Below are 25079 nucleotides of genomic sequence, written 5' to 3'. Positions count from 1 at the left end.
GGTGGGTGGGAGAATAAACAAAAGCCCATTTACAGCTGGGTAAATGCCATCAAATGTGTTATTTCCTGGGGCTAGAAGGAGATCATTGTTGAAAGTTGTTTGAATTCTCTGTTACTATTACTCTCGGGAGAATGGCTTTGAGTCTTCCATATGCACTTTAATGTCATGGTAAATTTACAGTGAATTGTGTGTATATGCTTTGTGCGACAGTGTGTTCGTGTTTGCATGTAAGTTTCCCCTTGGGCTTTTCGTCATCTTTCAGCGTGGCACTGTTTGATGCCTGGATCTGACGTTTGCTGTCTGTTTCCAGGCAAACGACAAATCCCACCAGAAACATCACCAAAAGCCCTCCTTCAATCTGAACAGTGAGTATTCTCTTCCTCGCTGAACATATACAGACAGTACACACCCTGTTAACACGTGTAAACCATGTTGTAGTTATTAGTTTACCAAAAAAAAAAAAAATCTACTGCTACATCTGAATTTCCTCCTTAGTCCCTAACTCAGCATTCACTACATAGTCCTGCATTATTTAGTTCACAATACCGTATGTTCCGGACTATAAGTCGCACTGGAGTATAAGTCGCACCAGCCAAAAAATGCATAATAGAGAAGAAAAAAACATATATAAGTTGCCCTTGAATATGAAATGCGGTGTGAAAATAACAAATAATATCACATATAAGTCGCTCCAGAGTATAAGTACAAGTATATAATTATAAATATTAGTATAAGTCGCACCCTGGCCAAAACTGTGAAAAAAAGGTGCAACTTATAGTCCGGGAAATACGGTACATTGCGCTCACTTTCTCTTCACCGCTGATCATGTGACCCGTTTGAAGTTATGGACTAATAATTACATGGATCAAACGTTAAACAACAAACAAACTGGATTATTCAACCTTTTGTCTCTGATGGTGATCTTTGAACAATCAAAGCTAAGGTAAGCTAACGCTAGCAACGTAACAGTTTATTTAGGAGCGGCGCTACTGAGCCGTCTTTCAATATTTTTCCATATTTTTTGATACCACTCATATTCGTCCTTATTTATTCCTCGATTTATGTGATTTTCCAGCCTTCTGATACATTATGGTGGTCTCTGGAGTAGCTCGTCCCATGTGTGGGATAAGAAGACTCCGTCGTCACGGTTGATGCTGTCAGTGCCTCACTTTCTGATTTCAATCATCTCCTTGATCCAGCGTTTGGACTTGTTGTTTTCTGATCCAATGACCCGAGCCCCGTCCCAGTCCATAATGTGGTTCTTTATTTTAGATTCTCTTGTTCTGAGTTTTGTTTCTTTTTTCTGGTGAGGCTCCCTGACGACGCCTTCTCACATTTCTTCTGTTTTTCTTTTTTCAGATGTGGAATGCTCGTCCAGTTATGTACGATTTTCTACTGAATTTCTTATATTGCATTACACTTTTGTTCCTGTGGAATCTTATTGTTGGAATGTACTAATAGGTGTGGCTTTTTTCATAGCTCTCTGAATGAGTTCTGTTATTCCAGAATAGTGTATTATGTTGCTATGACTGCTGTCCCTTCTCTTTCCTTTGTTACAGGAACCATCAACATTTGTAAATAACATTTTATCCTTCTACCACAGGTTCCTGTTTGGGGTGCGAGTGACTGGAGCCTATCCCAGTTACTTTGGGCCTAAGGCGAGATAGATCCTGGACAGGGGCACCATTTGTAAATAAACTGTAAAATAAATACATGTGAAATATGTTTTTTTTTTTTAATTTATGAATTTACTGCCATTATTATGTTTCTTATATATGTGAGTTGAGTGATCGGCAACTACACTCTGCCTATTCAGAAGAAGGAATACGCTCAGGGTCCACGGCTTCCCCCTGAACCAATGAGAGAGAGACAGTCGCAGAGGAGAGGGGCCTCCATTATTCACTCACCTTTGGTCACTATTCAACCAGTTGTCTTAAAAAAAAAAAAAAAAAACTCTTTACAGTAAATACGCCTGCACTTAACACTTCTCTTTTCTCTTTCATGGTCTTTTTCTGATTCTTCTGATTCATGTTTTATTTTTCTCTTGCATAACGTGATTTGTTGCATTGACTACAAAAAGCTAATTAAAAAAAAACAAACTGTTTTCTTTATTACTCTATTTATATATTTAACTACCGGTAGTTTTAATGTATTTCTAGATGTGTTTGTCTTTGTAAGTTTCATCCTGCATTGACAAGACAATCTTATATTGAAGCAAAACAGCAATCATACTTTGGTATTGAATTAATATTATCCAGGCATATTTTCTTGAGTAATGTGGGTGGAGTTGTTATATTATCAGTATATTTTTTTTTCAGATTTTTCTGTCCCAAAAGCTCTATTTGACAGGGCAGTTGATGCATGAATTGGAAAGAGAGACGGAAGAGACATTCTGCAAGTGGTGGAGGACTGAAATCAAATCCACAACGCCACGGTAGTGCGACACACTTAACCACTGCACCACCGGCGAGCACTTTTTTTAAGATATCACGCCATTCTAAAGGTGCAATATGGAACATTTATGGGGAGGGCTCTGCCACCTGCTTATTTCCAAGGAGATGTTGAATTGCCTGCAATGTTCCACTGTATGGCATCAAATGTATACATTGTATTAATTCAACTACATATGTTTTTATTACAAAAAATATATACCTTGAAAAACATGCAAACATTCAGATGAACTGTGAATATTGTGCTGATCACGGACACATTGATTCATATACAGCAGTGGTCCCCAATCAACGGCCCGCGGGCCACATCCGGCCCGTTGGGCCTCTCAATCCGGCCCGCCAAGCTTGTCCAAGTTATATTAAAAATAAAAATATAAAAAAAAAAGTTTTGCCGTAGGCTTTATTAGACAGTAGATGGAATGAGAAAGAAAGGAAGGGGAATGATGAGAGGGAAAGGAGGACATGCAGCAAATGTCGGAGTCGGGATTCAAACTCACGATACTGTGGCTGGCCGTTCATTTTACCTGTAATGCCCACATTTCTCCAAGAGATGGTGCACTGCTCGCACATAGTGCACTGCTCGCACTTAGCGCACTGCTCGCACTTAGCGCACTGCTCGCACTTAGCGCACTGCTCGCACTTAGTGCGCGCACAAGAAAATCTATGGCGTGCAGAAAATAAAATTCACCCCAAACGGCCACCGGGGCCAATCAAGCAGGAAGCGCAAGTGTTTGACACACTGAAGAAGACTCTTGTGGACAGTAGAAGACTCTTGTGGACAGTAGAAGACAGAAGATAATTAATCATTATTTACTGCATTTGGAAAACAATTTGTACATTGAGCCTTGCATTTGTTTGCTTTGTTACAAGTTACAGGTCAAATCTTGCGTGTAATTTATAGTAATTCATTAGTTCACAAAAACACACCATATTTTCCTGGCCCGGCCCCCCGGTCAAATTTTAGAACCCAATGTGGCCCTTGAGTCAAAAAGTTTGGGGTCCACTGATACAGTATAGTTCAAATAAATAAACTACCGGTAGTCATATGTTTTTAATGTACATATAAATGCTTTCGTTCTCTGACAGTACAGTCGGGCTGGACTTAAACTCACAATGTGCAACTTCCCTATCCACTGAACCGCCTGCGAAGCACACTCTGGAACATTCTACGGACACAAGAAGACGGCAGACGCTCCAACAATGTGACATGTCAGGAATCACAGGTAGAAATAGCACATGATATAAAATAACCCGGCACGTGAAGGTTGATGTTTTTATGTGCGTTTTCCCTGATCAAATAAATACATTCCATACAGAAAAGTGAGGTCACCGTACACCTTTAACTTACGTACATCCATGTTTCGTTTTCCCCCCTACAATTCCCGTGCATTTGTTGTAGTAGATTTGACTTATCCTCTGTAGTACTCTCCTCTCTGGCCTGGGTAGATTACTGCAGACGAATCGCTGACACTTCCCCCCGGTAAGAACCTGTGCGGTCCCTTGTTTCCACTGGGGAACCCCAAGAGGGCAATAAATCTGTCTCGAGATGCCGTGTGTGTGTGTGTGTGTGTGTGAGTGAGGTAGTGGTTCGCAGTGCCATCTCTGGACTGGCATTTGGCAGAATTGTACAGCATATGCACTGAACTCCTGAGAATATATTTTGACTCATGTATGTATGTAACAGAGGTTGTGTGCTGAGAGTGAGTGGAGATAAGTTTTTTTCTTCTCTCTCCAATAGGAAGTGAATGGCAGTGGAATATAATATAATATGGATATAACATATAAGTTTAATGTCACACTGCGGCCTGTCTGCTTTCGTTAATGAAAACATAGGTTCACATCGAGGGAGGACAGGAACTCAATAAATCAAGTAAAACTATATTTTTATCTGTGTAATCTGCTTTGTCTCCATGCCGGTTTGTCACAACATTCACACTTTTACCTCCTCAACGTTTCAGGCAAATAGAACCAATAGAACGCCTTTGATTTTGACCGATGACAGACGAGCGAGCAGCAGCAGCAGGAACGCACAGCTCACAACACAAAAGCCCTATCACGGCGTTTGCAGATCGTCTTCATAACAGTAATGTGAGTGGGAGAAGATGGTGAACATTTCTTTCAAGGTGTTTTGAATCAACAACGCTGTAATCTTCTGCAATCACGGGGCTGTTAATATTCAGAAAGATTTACGAGTGCTATTGTGCAAACAGTTTTACGTAGGTAGTTTTAGTCATTATTTTTTGTCTCCGTGAAAGATGGACAAACAAAGACACGTTCAGATAACAGATATTTTAACTGGGCCTTGAGTTGTATGAAAGTGTAGCTTTTAAGATGGGACAAAGAATATCACGTAAAAAGCTCCCCTGTTATATACCAATCCCACACTGAGTAGTGTCATTTTCGAGTATTCCTGAAAAAAGCCAACAAAATGTTCAAAGAAAAACAAAATTGTACATATACCGGCCGCACATAAAGATGATACACGGTGGTGAATTCTATTTAGTGCAGGGCAGGTTATAAAATGCAGACCGCTGTATCATGTCTCCGCGTCCAAATTCAGTGAGAAATAAGTCTAATTTCTCAGTGAATGTGAGTTTGTTTGGATTGTAATAAAACACATCAATAATAAAAGCATTTTGAAGTTTGACGAATAGAAAACACATCACAGTTGTCCCCTACTGTCCCCTCTGTCCTTGACACGACTCTGTGTGAGCTGATTTAACTGTGTCTGTGTCTAAACATCTGGTTCATCTGCTCCTGATCTCGTACTTAGTGAGTGAGTGTCACGATGTAACAACAAATATTTACACAGAAAGTAGTGATGCACATGTTGTCTTTTGACCAGCGGGTCAGGTTGGGCCAAGAAAGTCTCATTTCACTGCGGCAGGTTCTTAATTGCAGACCGCCGTATATCGTATGTCCGCGCTCCATGTGTGTAATTGCGTTTAGCCGTCTAGATTCACTTCCTCATTAGACTCATTTCTCTGTGAATATGAGTCAGATTGTAATAAAACACACATTTTTTGAAGCTTAAAATGCAGAGAACACAACCTGTCCACTGGACAGTGACCACTGGACAGTGACCACTGTCCACTAACGTCTTCTTCTACAGTGTGTCAAATGCTTGCACATCCTGCTAGAGTGCCCCCCGGTTAGCCAGTAATAATCTATAAATTAGACGAACCCAAAATGACGGTATATCTTTGAGAGCAAAGGTTGAAGAACAGATGGGCGGGGTTTGTGCCGGCACCAGAATATTTGTGGAAACAAATGTATTTAGTTTGCCTGATAAAAGTAGATGACTCCTCCCTCAGTGGAGAGCTATGAACTGCACAAAACAGCCTGTTGGCTCATCGCTTTCCACCACCAGAAAAATGCATGTAATAAGAGCCAAGTTTAGTTGGAAAATCAGTAAGTCGACTTTGCCTACTTCTATATTACCAGAACATCACCTCTTAATTGGAATATGAAATTAAATACAAACCATCTGCCATCTGTTACCTCCGCCCTATACACGAGGGAAAAGATTCTATCATTTACATAAAGATAAACTAAAAACTGTGCAGAAGGCTCGAGAAACCTAAACCAATATCTATTTTGTATTTTCTGTTGGGAACATACACAATTCTGGTTCCGTCTGCTTCTGTCACACCATAAATCTCACTGGGCAAACTGGGGATTAATTAAATTTTATATTTTATTTTGCAAACAAACTAAAAATAACAGCGTCGTAAATACACACACCCAGAAGTGCTCAGACGGAGGTACAGCACATGCAGAGGCTGGCTGGATGTAGCAGAACTAAATTCAAGACATCTGGAGAACAGAGGAGGCGCCACGGGCAGAAAGAGTCAACACAAAAGTTTGAAATGAAAATGCGAGAATTCAGGAGAGGAACATTTGGAAAGGATTAGAACACGACACATGAAGTTCACATGATTTACTGTCACCAGCTGGGTGAGAAGAATTTGTATCATTATTTTTTTAAATACTCTTATTTACAATGGACACTTATTATCCAGATTGGATTGATTAGCAAATACTGTAGAAATAGTAATGTCAAAAGCCAAAGTGCCAAAGCAAGAACCGGTCGGACTTGGGCCAAAGAAGGCATCACTTTTGGTTTTCCATTGGCTTCCTTAAATTACTCTGCAACTACAATTGTAAGGATGTAGTTTTCGCGATCTAAAACAGGATTGTCCAATTGTTGCTCACAGAGGGCCCCATACTGAAAGGTAAACAGAGCTATAGGGCCACAGACGACATGAAACCCAACTGAATCCTTCAACATTTAACATTTTAGATTGGATGAGCCACCACACCTTAAATAAGGCTCAGAACAATCACTTTAGGCCTGTATAACATAACAAAACGTGTTATTTAGGTTTTGATCGCAGACATTTTCCTATTTTACAGTCAAGAAGAAGTCTGAAGGGCCAAACACAAGTTGGTTTGATGACCAAATTTTGCACCTGGGCCATAGTTTGGACACCGCTTATCTAAAAGTAAAGGACATTATGTGGATCAATATCGAACTGTTCTCTCAAAAATCCCAGTTCGCAGAGAGCCCGGGTGCAAATCCTCATGTATGTACCAACAAAATATGCTTCTGCCGCACAAAGATAGATAAAATAAGGATAACAGAAAACATGTTGACTATGTTTTGCAGTTTAAGTCCACACACAGACAACATCGGTATGTCTTTTCCAGCGGGCTCGAGCTCTTTGCAGCCATCGCCCCGGGGCTGCCAGCACGACCCATTTCAAAAGCAATTCCTCCCCAGAAGACAAACGTCTTGGAGTCTCCCTCTTCTATCCTGACACTTTCCATGAATCTGTGCTTTTCTGTTTCCTCCATCTCTCGCTATCTCAACTCTTTCAGTTTGAAGTCGTCGCTCTGCTCGCCCCGGCACTGTCGTCCCGCTGAGAACGGTGAACCGGAGCCGTGGATTCAGAGAACAGGGGCCAGGGATGAAAGCAACGGCTTAACAAACATCACACCCAAATAAGAGAGAGTTGCCATAGGAATTAAGTATGCAATAGCCTTAAAAGTGTGGTAGTTCAACATCGATTTAATACATTTATGAATGCGAGACGTGTTATGTAAACTGAACATGGATTTCGTATCATCCAGGCTTTTATCCACCAGGACTAGAGGTTGTCATGGTGGCTTTTTAAAACTAACTTAAAATTGAATTAGTTGGCAATTCTCATTTAAATTCCACGGTGTTTAATTATGTTATAGGATCAGACTAATCTGATTGATCCTCAAGGGACATGATTCAAAGTTAATTTAATCTATTTAACATAAATGTGGCTAAATACTGTAGAAGTGGTGAAATGGTGAAATGGTATGATGAAGGTGGTAATTAGGGCCCGGCCAATGTGGATTTATCAGAGGCTTATTCCAGTGTTGATGGACTCAGAAATATATATTAATCTGCCACGGATTATTTCATTTTTATTTGTGTTATTCAGCTTGAACCTTCATATTAAAGGGGCGGTGTCTGACTTGTCTTTTTCATGTAATAAAGTACAAATCGTCAGGTATCAGCTAACCTTGTGTCACCGTCGGCACGCGGTGGAATTTAGAGTGGCATGCGAAGCAACATGGTCAAAAAAAGAAAGAAAAACATATTATGACCAGATGTGCTTGTTGAGGAATCATACCTGCCGTGCTTCATTCCCGCAGCAGACTGAACAATTTTGTTAAAAGTGGTTTCTGTAGCGACAAAAGTGTCTGTGTTCATTCAGCCTCTTCCCTCTGTGGCTGCTGCGTCGGGTCTTTAGTTTGTTTGCACGCCGGAGCCGAGCAAAGGTTTGTCTGTAATGCTTTAAACTTAATAAATACAATTATATTTTTCTTTCAGTCATTTGAAGAGAATATGTTATAAGGAATATATTAGAATGTGGAATTATGAGTCATAAGGCGACAGCTGCTGAGAAAATAAAATATACGCAAAAAATATAGCACAAAAAAGCACCAGAATAAAGGTACTTCTTCAATTTAAGCCTAAAATATGAACAATATTATGTGTATATGATGTGTGGCGATCCAAAGTCAATGTATGGATTGTAAAAATACATTCTTCTGGATGTTTTGGGCTTTAAATGAGGTACGGTATGTCCATGTGGGCGGAGCTGATGTTTGATGGATAACATTAAACCAATATGTTTATGTCCTCAATTTCTAGCGCTAGTGCAATCTTCAGACTCTTGCCTCGTGATAAACATGGATGTTTGGATTGTCAAATAAACTCATTAACAGGATTGAAGAGAATCTAAGTGAGTTATGACATTTTAATATTTGGCAGTGCTGAGGTTGGTAAAAATTTGCTTGTGTCTCAAAAGGTCCAGTTACTTCCAATAATCCAAAACATTGGCACTGATCTGTACAATTTTGTCGGATTCCCGATGTCCGGCGAGATTCCAAAATCGGCCCATTTCATCAACAAACTGATTAATCGGGCCTATTCATTTTAATAGGCTACATACAATACAGAAAGCTACAATGGCTTCTTATGTGCTGTTGTGTGACTCATATATCGACATTCAAATCCAGATCTGCAATTAATGTGTTCGAATAGACATAAATGACACAAACATTCATAACCAATTCAAATGCTCGAAATGTCTGTGCTATCTGTGGGCACATAGCTTTAATACATCAAAAGTTTGACTCTGTTGAAGTGATCATCCATCCAATCCATCTTAAACTCACTCTGACAAGTCAAAGGCAAGACAACTTGTTTTCTTCTCCCACATTATTGTCATTCACAGTCTTCCAACAGATGAAATGAAGTGTGATTTCTCTCAGCTATAATGCTATTCATTTCTCCAGGAGCACATCACAACTCTGCATTCCCCTATAGGAACATAATGCGCTGGAGATAAACAACCTTAATCACTCAGTGTACATTTGTGCTTTTAAAGGCTGACCTGGCGTGGGCTGTGTGCCTGACCTCTCTGCTGCTCAAAGGGTCCAATAAATACAGCCTTTTTTTTACTGTGAATAATAATAAATGAGATATAGGAGGATATAATGCAAGGGCTTGGTCAACACTCGTGAAGTCCTACAGGTGTGAGTTTGGATAATAACACATTTTACGATGCATTTATAGTGCGATCACAATACACTTTTGATTCGAACCAGGATCACTTCGCCAAGTTAGTCCCGTTTGTTTGGGTAATTGTGAATGTGCAATCAAACTCTGGTAACAGGAAAAAAATGACACAGAGAAAGACGTAAAAGTAACAAGAGCAGGTCAAAGTCTGGTTTGATTATAATTACTGATGATCACGGAGAAACATATCACCGTTTCCAATGATTATATGAAGCTAAAGTACCAAATATAGAAAATAACGCTGATTTTAACCAGGAAAAGTGGCCTAAATTCATCCAAAAATAAAGTGTATACTGCTAAAGTAGTGTTTGGATTCATTCTGCATTGTGAATTCAACCTTAAATAGCATTAGATTTTCTATATATCTGGACACAAATGATGGATTGATTGATTTCAATACTATTAAAAAAAGAAAATACAAATAAAATGAATACAATTGTAATCATTGTTTAACATGCATTTTTGGTTTGATAAGTTCAGTTCAGTGGTTAAAGCGATTAATGATCTCTGTACACCAAGGTCAAATTCTTTATAGTAGTAATTTCCAGATTGCTATTGTGGTACTTGCCGTAGTATTACTTGGTATCGGATCAAAACAAACTCCCTGGCATCACTGCTGGACACAAAGAGAGTGTCGTGGCTCTCACAGTGAAACTCGGGGATCGTGCCTGATGTTTGGGACTGTAAATCCTTCTCTTACAGCGTCTACAATCCATCTCTGCCAACAGTAAACGCAAGCGCTTTGTCAAAGTAATAACGGAGGGGCTCAGCAGTGAACAGGGGGACCATCTTCCAATTTCTCTTTCATTTATTAACTACATGTGAAAAAAAACACCACTAGATTGTAGCGCTAGCCTCAGCTAACAACTATGGAGCCTTTACCACACAGAGCCTACAGCCTGAGACAAACTTTGGGCATAGTCATGACTGATTATTTGCACCAATGCGTATGAAAAGCATGTAAAAAGACAAAAACACTGGTGCAGTCCACTCCAGTTTAAAATTAAGTATGAAAAGAGAAATACCAAAGCACTGGGCTACAACAGCCAACAGGTCTAAAAGCTACAAAAGAGAATATGTCAACTCTGAATTGATTGAAGAATCTACACATTAGTCCTAGTGCTATCCTCTAAACAAATAAAAACATAATTTCCGGGATCCTCCAGTGAGATATTCCTGACCAACAGACAAAAAAGTATCAACCTCAAGCAATCATTTCCTTAACATTCACAGAGACTACAATAAGGCCACCATTGAATAGAATCTCATAAAACCAGTGTCTTGAGGGTTGGAGTAAAGTAGCTTAACTTTCCAGAACCTTTAGAAAAGAACACTTGATGGTGCAGTAACTTTTTCCCTGAAGCAAACCTATGCTCTTGGTAGCGCTCTCCTCATTAAAGAGCCATCAGCGAGCCACATCACTACCTGTTTATTCCCCTCGCTTTTGCTCTCCCTCTCCCCTCCTCTGCCTTTACCTCTACACTTTGAGTTAGCCCACCAGCTGCCACATCCTCCCGAGGATAGCACTCCAATTAGAAACACGTACACACTCGGAAAGTGTATATTTCCAATTAAATGCAACAAACTGCACAGTGAGATGCACGTGGTTCTGCTAATTAGATGAACAAACATGGCGTGGAGGAGGTGCTGCTTGTGTCTCTTGCTAAGCTTTGGTCATTAGACACACTCGCACAGAGAAACACTTACAAGTGAAAAAAGGAAATCTCCAATGGAAACTTCAAGTGGCATTATGCTGCTTAAAGCGGTTTGCAAGATTTCACATCAGTGACTTTTAACTCATTGTGTAAGAGCCAAGCGTCCTAAGAGTCGGCAGTGGTTTAATTCACTAAAGAGTCATGTTTAAGCGACACGATGGATGAAAAAGACATTTTGAACAATTGTCAAAACTTCATCAGAAGACACAACGCATTAGTCTGCTCTTTAGCTATTATCTATGACACACACAGATCATTCTATTATATTCTGTACATTTTAGATCACAATATTGATCTAAAATGCCTTAATTAAATGGAAAAAAATCAGCTGAATTGAATACTAAAGTGCTTATTTTCACCTGCCCATTTCTACCTACAGTCTACACCATTACTGCCATCGTCATGACAGCAAAGTGCGCTCTGGTGGACCATGCTTATGCAGAGCTACTGTGTATAGCAAAAACTGAGCTGTAGATTATTAGTATATATATATATAATATATATATATATATATATATATATATATATATATATATATATATATAATATATATATTTTCTTAATAATTGGCTACTTGAAGCTGCTGAATTCACTGAAGTACAGAGCAGTGGGCGTATGTGAGGGGTAGGGGGAAATGGAGATTTTCAGAGCCGGGCGTCTTGGTTGAAGGAGAATGAAGATTACTCAAACATGCATGTATGTCACTTTAAAGACTATTTAAAATGCCTAAATGAGACGGGGAAACTTTTATATTATCGTCAAAAACCTATAGAAGTTGATTTTGCCTTATATTTTCCCTTTCAAATATTTTCCAAAATCACTCTTCAGACTTGTGATGTAACGCTGTACAAATCTCCTGGAACAACATTACCACAATATTCATTTCACGGTACGTTTCTTAATGTGATTTTGAGAGACTAAAGGAATTATAGGTATGCTATTTTTCACTTTAAAATCTCTTGACAAGCCTTTCGTGTGAATTATTACTGTCATATCCCAAAGAATGATGACAGAAAAGTGCTTAAAAAGAGTTATTTCTTCATGTTGTCTGCACTAAAATGGAGTAAAATGTGATATATTGTCACGGCCCACAATATCAGTGTGAGACTTGTTTGAATGTGCTATTGGTGGTGGTCAGAGATGACAGTAATTCAGCAAAAACAAAAAGTGCTACCACGCATTATAACTCTCCAAAGCTACATCTATGCTCTAGGTCGAGGATGATTGAGGCAGAGACGTTGGCGCTGGCGCTGGAAAGTTTTCAAGTTGGTTTGAATGTCACGAAACACACAAACTCCGAATGAAGACCACCTGCTGTTCACAACGATGTCACCGCGGGTTTCTTAGTCGTGAGTTTGACCCTTTTGGCCACAATTATTAAGGACAGACACTGGCACACAGATCACTACAGGAGGTGCGAGATGCTTGCCCAGCCGTAATAATGTGTTTCTGAATTTTAATTAGATATGCACCAGAAAACCCACCAGGTGTATTCTGGGACTTTGCTGGGGAAAAAAGTGGTTTTATTTAAGAGATTTGGATTCTAGGACTTTTTACTTATTAAGATCAATGTTTGTAAGATTTTTAACGATTGTAATACATAATAAGTACAATACAATACTCATGGCCGGATGTGGAATTGCATATAAAAAATATACCGTATTTTCCGGAGTATAAGTCGCACCATCCAAAAAATGCATAATAGAGAAGAAAACACATTCATAAGTTGCACTGGAGTATAAGTCACATTTTGGGGGGACATTTATTTGATAAAATTCAAGACCAAGAACAGACATTTCATCTTGAAATGTAAAATTAAAATAATAACAGATAAGAGAACATGGTGAATAGGTGTACGTATGCTAACGCTAACACCTTCAGCTACATGAGGCACAGACAGAACTGTGGTAAGTGTCTGGTATGTTAACGTAACATATTAACAGTTATTCAGATAACTATAGCATAAAGAACATGCTAACAAGTTTACCAAAGCATCAGTTTTACCCCAAATCACTAAATCCATTGAATTCTTCCTCCTCTGGGTCACTTCTAAACAACTCCACAAACTCCAGAGGTAGAGGAAGTGCAGAGTCTTCTTCTGTGTCGCTTGGAGCCTAGAGCGCCCTCTTGTGGTTGTCAGTGTGAAAATAACAATTAATATCACATATAAGATAAGATAAGATAAGATAATCCTTTATTGTCCCACATGGGGAAATTTCATTGGTGCAACGCAGGTAGATACAGGTTGCATCCCGGCCAAAACTATGAAAAAAGGTGCAACTTACAGTCCAGAAAACACGGTAAATATAAATAAATAGTTCAGGGTAAAGCATTTCACACACTGCAGCTTAAAGGTTAGAAGGACTGCCAAATGCCTGTGTGAATTTCCATCAATGGATTTTAGAGCTGTCTGCTGGAAAATAAGAAAAGAGGAAGCCAAAAGCGGCTCACCCTGAACTCGACTATTTAAAGGAGTAAAAAGTGTACGGCCGGTGTAAAGGAAAGGTCCTATACAAGTCAGTCCACAGTGATTTCCCTGAAGCACGATTACTCTGGATTTCTTTAATGCGAGCTCCACGCGGCACAAGACTGCACCAGTAACAAGAACAGGCCAAAGCGCACGGAGTGAAACGACAGCAAGTCCGTCTGAGTTAGTGTTCAAACACGGAGGGAGAGAACATGAAAGAATAACTTGGTCAAATAGACAGGTGATGTGCAGTGTTGCTGAGCTGTAGAAAACTGGTGTTGAAACAGCCTCAGTTATTTTTGGCTACAGTTTAAATCTGTCTGGAATGTCTCAGACTCAGAGTGTCTAGGAGTCAGTGTTGGGTTTAATTACGTTGCTAATACTAATTATTAGAATTACATTACAATTTTGAGTAACTTAGTACTTTAACCAATTACTGTGAAAATACTTCTTGCTTGGGACAAGAATTCAGGCATCTTTTGCAGGACAAATGTGGATAAATGTGCTAAAAGTGAGAGACAAATAAGTCTTCAGCTGTCAGGGAAACACCTCAGAGGAAGAGATCAACCGCTTGTCTATTGTTGGTTTTATACCATTTGAGACTGTTTAAACAACAGATTTGATGTTTATCTCTTAAGCTTACATTAAAGCACATATTTGATCAATTTAAACAATAGTACAAATGTAATGTAACTTGGTTAATATCTTGTGAGAAGTGTAACTTAGAAGTAAGTAAGTTTATGTTGGACTTTTTACTTTTTCAGAGTAACTTCCCCAACACTGCTCAGTATAGGCTTTCCGTTTGAAATACCTCATTCTACTACTTTACACTATTGAATAATACTTTGAAAGGACATCTCTCAACTAGAACTTTGTGTGTAGGTAAGTGCATATTTTACTTTTTATTTTTTTTATTTTATTATCTATTCCACATACAGAATATTATTTTTAACCTTTTTGCACAGTCTAAGCGGTACACATGATGGGGAGGCAGGCACTGTGGCAGAAGTGTCCTGCCCAGGGACACAACAGTTTACTCTACAAACGAATAACTCCCTGGTTAGAGGGTGAATATTTAAAAGCGCAATGGACGATTTTTCGGCGATTTGAGAACGCAGGCGGAAGTGCGCATGCGCACTTCCGTGTGGACTGATACAACACACACGTGCGTTTGTTTATTAGCACAACGGAGCACATCGCATCGCTCGTCTCCCGTAGATTTCTGTCCACTTCTGAGTCAGCTCGAACTGTCTTTCTCCGTCTTCATTTTGCCCCGTACACAGGGAACTATATTATGATAGATCCATGCGCTTAGGCACGTGGAAACGTGGGGACGAGCCTGACGCGGCTGCAGGTGAGCGGTAGGTGCGTTTTATGATTGATACGTGGCAGGACAAATGATTTATCCACGCCACGAGGAAATATGATAAAAAATTTGCTGAAAAAAATCGTCCATACCACCTTTAAGTCACTGTGTTCTAAAGGGGACAATCAGTCACCGGACACTGCAAACGTCCTGCAGTCCATGGGCCAAGCAGGTAAAAGTCTGCAGAGGTCACTGGGCTCTGACAAGACTGGCCGCAATCGCAGTCCACATATAGACATTTCAGAGCTAATAAAAGAGATGACAATTGTATGAAGACATTTGATCAAAATTAAAATACTTCATTAACTAGATGCTGTATTTCTGAGTACTGTGTTCAGAACTCAGAAATAGGCAATATAAAATGTTTTACTGTGATCAGAGCCTGTGACGAGCTGTAACTTGAATAAGGCAATATAAAGATATGGTGTGTTCAGAAATTGAGATCTGGCATTAAAAAGATTGTGCTTGTTTTAATGTTTTGGTCCATCCTGTAATAAAACCAAAGCAGGAATGATTGCAATGGAACTTAGTAAACCGGTATTTACATCCATGATCCCAGTTTGGATGTTATTGCTGTACTTGATCTTCCAGCGTGACTGATAAGTTGCTGCTTTCCTCTTCATAAGCGAGCCGACATGTTATGTGCTTATCTTCATATTTGCACATGCACTGTTTCTAAAGATGCAGGAGCTTAGCAGCGCCGCACATATCTGCAATCAGTAACCCGTTTGGAATTTCAATGAGTATTTGAATGGTTCCGCGCAGTCTTAGGTGGCTCGAGGTGTTCTCCATCAGATTAACAGCTGCCATTTTCCCGGTTATAGGGTGAAAGGACATCTCTTCATCTGCCACACTTACCAATCTCATGCAGCGTATCTGATGCAAATATTTATAGAAAAGGTGTGAGAATGCCTTTATGTCGGTAGATTCTGGAGTGTTAGATAAGCACATGCACAGCCCAATGCGTGTCTAGATTCTTTTTAAGGAGAAAGTAGAAAAAATCTAGTTTATAAATTGCTGATTACAGTAGAAATATAAAATGTACTCATCCACTGCACTGTTATTTCACTCTGTTGCCCTCCAGTACTACACCGTCCTCCAGACACCGATACAGGACTCTCAGATGCAACAGAGCCTACAGCCAGTAACACTCTGAACAAGCTGTAAACGTCCCAGTTTGATTATGCACTTCTTCTATCGCTCTTTCTCTCCTATTCTTTTTTTTTCTTCCCCGGTATAGCATAAAACGTAACAGTAACACAACAACAACAACTGTTGGAAGACGGCGCCGTCACAAGAGCTCTGCTGCGCACTGTTTGTTTTATGTTTGTTTTAATCATGTTTGAATCGTGTTTGAAGAAGATGCTCCTCTAGGATCCCACTGCCATCCAAGGACATGACAAACGTCTCTGCCTAACAAGACGGACAAGTCGCATCCTTGATCAGCGCGAGGCCCAGGACTGCTCCATCTTCTGTCTGAAGGAGTTCCAACCACCGGAACTCTCTGTCTATCGGTCAGACAGTGAAGGAGAGCACTGTGTTTCCCCTTTCTGTTTTTATGTACAGTGTATATACATCCACAGGCTGTACATTACAGATGCTCTCAGTGATTTGTGTGACATAATCCATAATAATCCAGGAAGTCAATTAATCTGTTTCGATTACTAAGTCGTTTTAGATCAATATTGCGGTTTGGAATGAACAAAACGTAAAACAGGATTATAGGGCAATAATAAGCTCCTGAAAAAAGCATAATATGTTATTATTTGCATCAAACCAGTTCCATGTCAGTTCAGCAGTTTGCAACACCAGAAACAAGAGTATATCTGAAATCAAACCATTCAATGCTTTAGGGAAGCCTGCCTGTTGTAAGTGAAGAACACACACATTTACCTCTGCAGAGAACATTCTCAGCGTTACATCTCACTCACTTCACATCAATTATTGAGCAAAGGTGGAAGCAAAACGATCCTACAACTCCTGCCTAAAAGCTTTGGACCAAAACGCCAGCACAGTCGATCAGACAGACAGAGAATCCTCCTCTCAGGTATCTTACACACAATTTAGACTCTTACTGTAGATTTGTAAAGCATATCAATACGTCAGCAGCGCGCCAAGAGATACAGTTTAAATCTCCGGAAACTGTCGGAAGTGCTGTGGAACTGCTTCACTTTTTCCTTTTTTCTCTTAAGACATATATCAAAAACATAATAACTTCGCAAAATGTGCTCAAGAGACCCAAGAATGCCTGGAAATGATACAATCAAACCTCGCACAGGAGCAAACTGTGGCACTATCAAAGTTATTTCACACACTTTGCTTTCATCCGAAACATCCAAATACGGTAAATCGCTGTATTTATGGGGACTACTTATTCATGATACAGTCGAGGCGCAGAGAAACATATATTCATACAATCATATATTTCCAGTAATGTCACAAGGAAAATTGCTTTGAAATCCTTTGGGGTCAGATAGAATGTGGCAATATGTAAAAGACATAGTGATTCTGAAGGTGACACATACTTGACATAGAGATAAACCTGAGTTTTATAGCTCATATCTTATAGATGAGGAGCAATAACACAACACAAAGTCTGCAACAATGTCTTTGGAAAATGTCACACTCAAGAAATTGTTGGTCAAATACACACATCTGATCTAAGACACTGAGAATGTGAATCCTAACAAGCAAGACAAGACACTGCTGGTAAATAATATTGTTTAAAAAAGTAATACATTTTGAGATATTTATTTGAAACGTATGTATTTTACTCACAGAAATGTTTTTAAAAAAAGTAAACTAAATCACACATCTTTAGGACAGACAAATGGAGAGAATTAGGTTTAAATTTGTTGGTTTTTGACATATTAGACACTAAAACATTACTCAACATGTTAGTTATCTTATTTAGTTTACTTTGAGTAAACTAGATCTCGCTGAATAGGGATGAATTCTAATTTCAAGTCATTTCTTTGGGGTTAAAACTTATTAGTTATTAGTACAAGGTAGTGACGTTCGGTGTGTAGGTACTACTTAAAGCGTTGGGGCCTCATCTATAAAGGTTTGCGTGAAAACATATTTCGCTGAGGAAGTGCGTACTCTAAGTGGCAACTAGAGATTTACAACATGCAATCTCCTGATTTATAAAACACTCCATGAACTGTCCATCACGCAATTTGTGCTTTATAGATCTCTCCCTCAGCTGGAATCTGTGTATGTGAATCCACGTCTCGCTACACCCTCTCCACGCCCCCTAAACCCCATAAAAGAGCCATGCAAAGTGACTTATGAATGAGATTTACATAAACATGTGCCCATAATCAGTGAGTTTGAGAGGGAGGGCGGGGCAGACACTGCACGCAGTATCAGTCACATCAAGCTTCATGACAAATACACTTAAAAAGATTGTTATGACTCGTCCCTCTCAAATTAACTTTTAAAACTTAAGAATAAATGGTCTTTTAGTCGCCTACAGGTGATGCTATTTAGAAGAGGCTATTTTGGTTTTGTAGTGCTTCAGACTCTTATGTTTGAATGAAACGTATGTGAGATCTGACCATGGCTCTGTTCATGCACATTAATACGAGCACGTGGAGGACAAAGGAGGGGGCAGTGAGTGTGCGCAAGTAACACGGATGCCCTTCCAGATAGAGCGAAAGCAGTGGGAGAGATAGGGATGGATCAGCACCAGAAGCAGAGGGACAAACACTTTTGCTGCAGAGATAGAGCAGGAAGAACAAAACAACAAAAGCATGTGACAAATGAAGCTCTTATTAGTCTTAACAATAAAACTGCGTGGTTAAGTCTTTGAGTCCACGCACCTGGGTCTAGCACATGCTGGGGGATTCTTGAGAGCAAGCTGTCTGAGCGAGCATGGCTTCATATGTGTCATGTGTTATCCAGAATAATGAGTGAAATAAACAGTTCTGCTCAGTGTTCAGGCCAACTTCTGTTTAAATGTGATAACCTGTGAATATGTCGGGTAATCCCTCATTCGTCCAGGCGTGTTCCATTGTATAAAAAGCTTCAGTTGTAGTCATCTGGACTCAGTTAGAAAAATTAGACGTTCCGACTCTCATCCAAGAGTCATTGTCAATAAAAGAATTTATGTCGAGAACTCCTACCACAGAATAGTACAAATATCGGAGTTCTCGACCTAAATTCTTTTATTGACAATGACTCTTGGATGAGAGTCGAAACGTCTAATTTTTCTAACTGAGTCCAGATGACTACAACTGAAGCTTTTTATACAATAACCTGTGAATGAAATAATGTTTAAGCTAAAAGATGTATTTGCTGACAATTTCACATTTCACACTTCTGCTCGTCGTCTTTTCCTTATGTCTCCAGACTTACAGAAGGTTCTCAGTTTGCGTAGAGATATGTAAGATCCTACACTTCCTAGTGGAAATTGTATGATAAGATAAGATAAGCCTTTATATGAATACCAAGAATGGCACAGAGGGCGGGCTAAGCACGGCAGAGTGCGCAAGCAGGTTTTAGAAATGAGGCCCCAGATCTGTATATCCTAACGGGAGAAAAAAGCTAAATGAGAACAGCCTTTTGAAGTTACATATGATTCTATGGATGAAAGGGGATTAAATTAATACTACAACATTTATAGGTGCAGATTTTACATTTTTTGTTGTTTATAAAATTTTCAAAAAAACAGTTTTACCTGTAGTGTCTCTCCTTAAAAACAATTCCCTAAACTGTTCTAATACGCTGCAATCGTGTAGAACATTTATGATGACGCATGTAATGTATTTAATATAAGCTTACCTGCTTGTCTCCAAATACAATGACACGTCAGGACAATGTAATGCTCCAGAATAAAAATATCTTTATGGCATAATTTTTCACATTTTTATCCGATTCACAAAACAAATCGCTCTGAGTTTAAATCTTCACCAAACGCAGCCTAATACAGTATAGTCCCACAACCGCACAACGTTCTTCAGACAGTAGATCACAAAAAAGCGTAAAGTGAAAACCCCACTTACTCTTTCTGCCGACTGCGACGTTCCGAAGAAGATGGGGATGAAGGCCAGCCAGATGATGCAGGTTGTGTACATGGTAAATCCAATGGGCTTGGCCTCGTTGAAGGTCTCGGGGACTCCTCTGGTTTTGATGGCGTAGACCGTGCACGTCACCATGAGCAGGATGGAGTAGCCCAGCGAGCAGATGAGGGACAGGTCGGAGATGTCGCACTTGAGAACCCCTCGCGCCGACAGGGGGTCCTGGGTCCTCTGCTCGCCGTAGTCCACCACCGTGTGAGGAGGGTCCACCGCGAACCACAAAAACACACCCAGCAGCTGCACCGAGATCAGGGAGAAGGTGATGACCAGCTGGGACGCGGGGGAGATGAACCTGGGGAGCAAATAAATATTAAAAAAACATTTAAACGTATCGATAGGTGAACACATGCGGGGCGAGGGGAGGGAAAGGTCTTGCCCAAGGACACAATTGTAGAAGTTATTGATAGTAGCATTTAAAAAACAACAATAAAGCCTCATTTATGATACTTTTTTACTACGAAAATGTTTAAATTCATCATAAGAACAATGACAGTGCTCACTTTTTCAATACGTAAGTGATTTAAGTGATTTTCTTTCTAATGTATTATTATTATATACCGTTTGTGTTGTTATTATTTATTATTAGGATTTATTTCTGTTGCTTTTGCTCTTTGGTCATGTTCTTTGTTTTGTTTTGTATCTGTTTGTATTGTAAAAAATGGAAAAAGATGAAATATTGAAATATATATATAGAAAAAGCTGTAAAACATGCACAAATACGTTTTCATGGTTTTCAGCTTCCTGTTATAGGCGACATTTTGAGGATTTTCGCCATTCAAAAGATATAACCCTTTGTAATGAATTGTGAATTGCTATGGCAAACCATGCTTTTCATCACTCCGAAACCAAGGAATAGTAAGACATATGAGCAGTAGACGTACAGAAAAGGTACAACGTGAAAAGAATGCTGCGTGTACTAAATCAACATACACAATGAAAAAGACAATGTGAGTATGTGATTTGGCAAATTTTGAAAAACAAATCAATGTCTGGCTTTGATATCTCGCTTTTAGAAACTTTAGAGAACCGCAAAACAACAAATCATATACATTTTGGATACATGTTCACGTACTGCCGTAAATTCAAAACTTAAAATCACTTCATATCGCTTTGGACTTGAATTTATACCTTAAAACCAGTCAGTCTTTGATTCATAAAATATAGACTACACTAGAATTCAAAGCTGTTGATCGAGAGCTGAAAAGGAGCAGCGTCTTAGTGCAAACAGAAGAGGTGAGGGCGAGTTCGCTACACCATAAATAATATATACAAAATAGTGACGGATACTGACGCCTTGGCTTTAGTAAACGGTCACACGGCGGCGACTGCCTGTGTGTTCGTCCGGGTCAAAAACACAGAGCCCAAAGCCCAGGGGCCCGCGCGCTACAACGACCCCGAGTTTATAATAGAGCCCGGTGATGGACAGGTGAGTGCTACATGGCGCTAACTGTCATTGTACAAACTCAGACAAAGTCACCCTGAGAAGGACACGATCTAAAGGTAATGTGGAAACGTGTTGCACATTCTGATGCTTTTCTCAGTCTGTTCAAATATGTCTGTCCACAAACACTGGTGTCGTGTTTTGTTTTACCAAAGGTGAATTTTTGTGTATTCGTGTGGTAAATATGTATCATAGTTAGCAGTAAAAAAAATGGGAAAAGAAACATTTAAAATGACAGGAAACTAGGGCTGTATTCTAAAACTGAATCATTTGGTCTGTGTCATCAATGAGCAACATTTATGATATTTAAACGCAAATACTATGAACTTCTATGTACTTTTTTGTTTCCCTCCACCTTTTTCATCTGAAATATCTCCCCATTATCCGGTTTATTACCTCGGTGCCGTCACGGACTTCTTCCCTTTCTCAAAGATGCGATGTATCCTGTTCGTCTTGGTCAGTAGCGCCGCGTAGCTAAAACACATCCCCAGCCCCAAAAAAATCCTCCGAAGCGAACACACTCCGACGTCCGGCGTGGCGATCATCAGAAACGTGATGGCGTAGCACAGGAATATCCCGGTGAGCAGCACGTAGCTCATCTCCCTGCCCGACGCGCGGACAATGGGCGTGTCGTTGTAGCGGACGAAGGAGACGATCACGAACGAGGTGGCGACGATGCCCAGCATGGAGATGAACATGGGGATGATGGCCCAGGGCGAGTGCCATTCCAGCTTTATGATGGGGATGGGCACGCAGCCGGTCCGGTTCACGTCGGGCCTCATCTCGTAGGGGCACAGCTCACAGGTGAACTCCGAGGCCTGGCAGAAAGGAAGAATCGAGGTTCAGAAGGTAGAAACTGAAGGACATTATTCATCCATTTGCTCAAGAAAGGATTGACGTTAAAGGTGCCATAACATGCTTTTTTTCACGTTTCGTAGTCTATCCTAAGTGTTTAATTGATAATAATAAGGGTTGTGCAACACCCTTAACATAATAGTTAAGAAATATCACCCAGACCTTGGACCCCCTCACCAACCCGGAAATGCAGACGGCTTGGTTTGATATTCGCCCCTACCCTTGCGAAGAGCGATCTGGCTCCCCCGCCCAACCCGTGACGTAGTCTCAGAGCGCATGTGTGCCCCGCCCACCCGTGACGTAGTGTGTCCCCCACAGCTGTCTGCTCCGCGCTGCGCTGCTCCGCGCGAGTGAGCTTCAGATCAACACTACTTTGAGCCTAAATAAATCTGGTGTTTATTCTACAGCGTGCGCAGAACAGATATATCTATAGATATATATATAGATATATATATATATCTATATATATATTTGTATCGGATAGAACTTCTCTCCGTTTATTTTCCCGGTTGCTGCATCAACTGCCACATAAACCTTCACCATTGTGATAATAGTAAAGAGTGCAATATCATTAATGAAGTTTTGGGCCTCTTTGAACCGTGTTTCCTCGTAAATCGAAGCAGAAAAACTGCGGAATGGGCTTGTAGGGAGACAGCAGCGCGGAGCCGGGGGGAAGGGGGCGGGAGGCGACAGGCGGGAGGGGAGGGGGGATGATGATGCGTGCTTGCCCTTATGACGCGGTCTTGCCCCACCGCCCGTCAGTTTGGAGATTCGAGGAAAGGAGATAGTCTGTAATATAGCTAAACACTGCGGGAATCAATCAAAAAAACACACTGGGTACATATATGAAGCACAAATAGCAATGTTAGAAGGTTAAAAGCTCTGAAAAGTCGATTTTGCATGTTATGGGACCTTTAAATATAATTTTACTCCTCATTTTTTGTCTCGCGCAGGGTTGGAATAAAAAAATGTTTCCACTTGAACTTACATACAATTTTGCCCTAGTTTTAATCTCTTCATTTTGCACAATTTTATTCCTTGTTTAATTTCCGTACAAGCTAGCTTGATTAGGAAAAGGAACTATAGCTAAAATGTGTTTACAAAAGGGAGGTACTCTAAATATGCACTTACCATTTTAACATTAAATTAAAGAAAAAAAAAAACTAAATGTCAGAATTATTGAAAAAATGGAAGGTAAATGTCATACCCAAGTAGAAAGTACATTCAAATTAAATGTAAAAGCAAAGTATGCCCAGGATTATTCAGCCCAAGCAGGAAATAGATGTTTTTATCTGCTTTGCCGACGCATTGAATAGAATGCTTAATGTGTTTTAAGCAAAGTGTTTTATTGTAGGATTTCATTCCAAGCTGTAGTTCTCATCAAATATAACCTCTGCCGACAAACTTTCCCCTATGTGTCAGCGACTAATAGAGTCTGACATTTTCTCACCAAAAAGGGTAAGACGAAGCCAATACTTATGTGATTGTTACGTGTGACATTATCACAGCTTTGTCCCTTTACAAATGAATAAATAAACCTTCAGCTCCAACGACACAAGCAGCGGAAAAAGTGACTTTGTCTGAACCTCCTGATGAATTAAAGACAGGCTTACTTGTAAATATTATTTTAATTTTAGACCTATATTATACTGGGAAAAAATATTTAAAAATCAATATAATTTATGCAAATATAGAGCAAGACCAGTTGGACTCTGAAGCAGCCACATGTGACCTGGGAGCTCTTACCACGTGTAGCACCATGGACAGCTCCAGCATCTGTCCAGAAACACAAGCCTGCCATAACTCTTCTTTAAGACATCATAAATTATGCCGGCCATTAAAAATCCCATGAATAAGTCTTAACTTTTTAGTATAGGACAATCAAGTCATTCTGAGACTAAAAACATGAGTAATATATGTACTGTACGTATAAACACTGAGTATATTTTATACAGTGCAAACCCCTTTGTCACTCTCCTAACGCAGTTCATCATCCTAATTATTCACCGCGATGAGTTTCAACTATTGTTCACAACGCTCTCTAACTAGATGCAGAGAACACACCCAAAGAGCTGTTTGAAAATATATCTGTACTAGGGCAGAAGTCAATTTCATTACAGCACCTTTCACACACACAAAATGCACATCAGAATACTTTTACTACCACAGTGTAGTAAGTGCCGTGTCTGTCTGCCCTCCTCATGTTGTTGGTAAAACACTCAATCATTTTCCAAGCACTCGAACATTATATTAAAAGCAAACGTGGGAAAATGCTGCTGCAAACGAGAAAACTGTCGACAACGTGAAGGTGGCTAAATCTGAAAGGACAAAAGTCATCACGACATGCAGGTGGTAGAGAATAAGAGCCGATTTATCTGGTGAAATAAATCATAAATCATGATGGTAATGGCTATAGCTCTACCATTTTATTTAGAAGACGTGACCTAATGAAGAGAAGATCGCTTGACAGACATGTACAGCGAGAGCAGCCAATTTTGATCATAAATTGCATAGCGTTATTAGTGCTATTCGAATAAAAAAAATACAATATTAAAGCTATCCCTTGTAAGCCTTTGGGGGA

The 25079-nt window shown here is 39.8% G+C and overlaps 1 protein-coding gene across 2 annotated transcripts in view; it reads right to left on the bottom strand.

Moving 5' to 3' along the window:
- grm8a (glutamate receptor, metabotropic 8a) overlaps positions 1 to 25079 on the bottom strand; it is a 455282-nt gene that overhangs the window by 24722 nt on the left and 405481 nt on the right. For both annotated transcript variants that reach the window (XM_072454896.1, XM_072454897.1), the window contains exons 9-10: positions 22040 to 22461; positions 20128 to 20494 (exon numbers count right to left, since the gene is read on the bottom strand). In XM_072454896.1, the coding sequence (XP_072310997.1) occupies positions 20128 to 20494; positions 22040 to 22461 (789 nt within the window). The remainder of the gene's footprint in view (positions 1 to 20127; positions 20495 to 22039; positions 22462 to 25079) is intronic.

Source organism: Eucyclogobius newberryi, unplaced genomic scaffold (genome assembly GCF_026437365.1).
Source record: "Eucyclogobius newberryi isolate DKJ021-1_F unplaced genomic scaffold, fEucNew1.0.hap1 SCAF_2, whole genome shotgun sequence".
Taxonomy (NCBI): Eukaryota; Metazoa; Chordata; class Actinopteri; order Gobiiformes; family Gobiidae; genus Eucyclogobius; species Eucyclogobius newberryi.
This window is presented reverse-complemented; position numbering and strand designations above follow the sequence as displayed.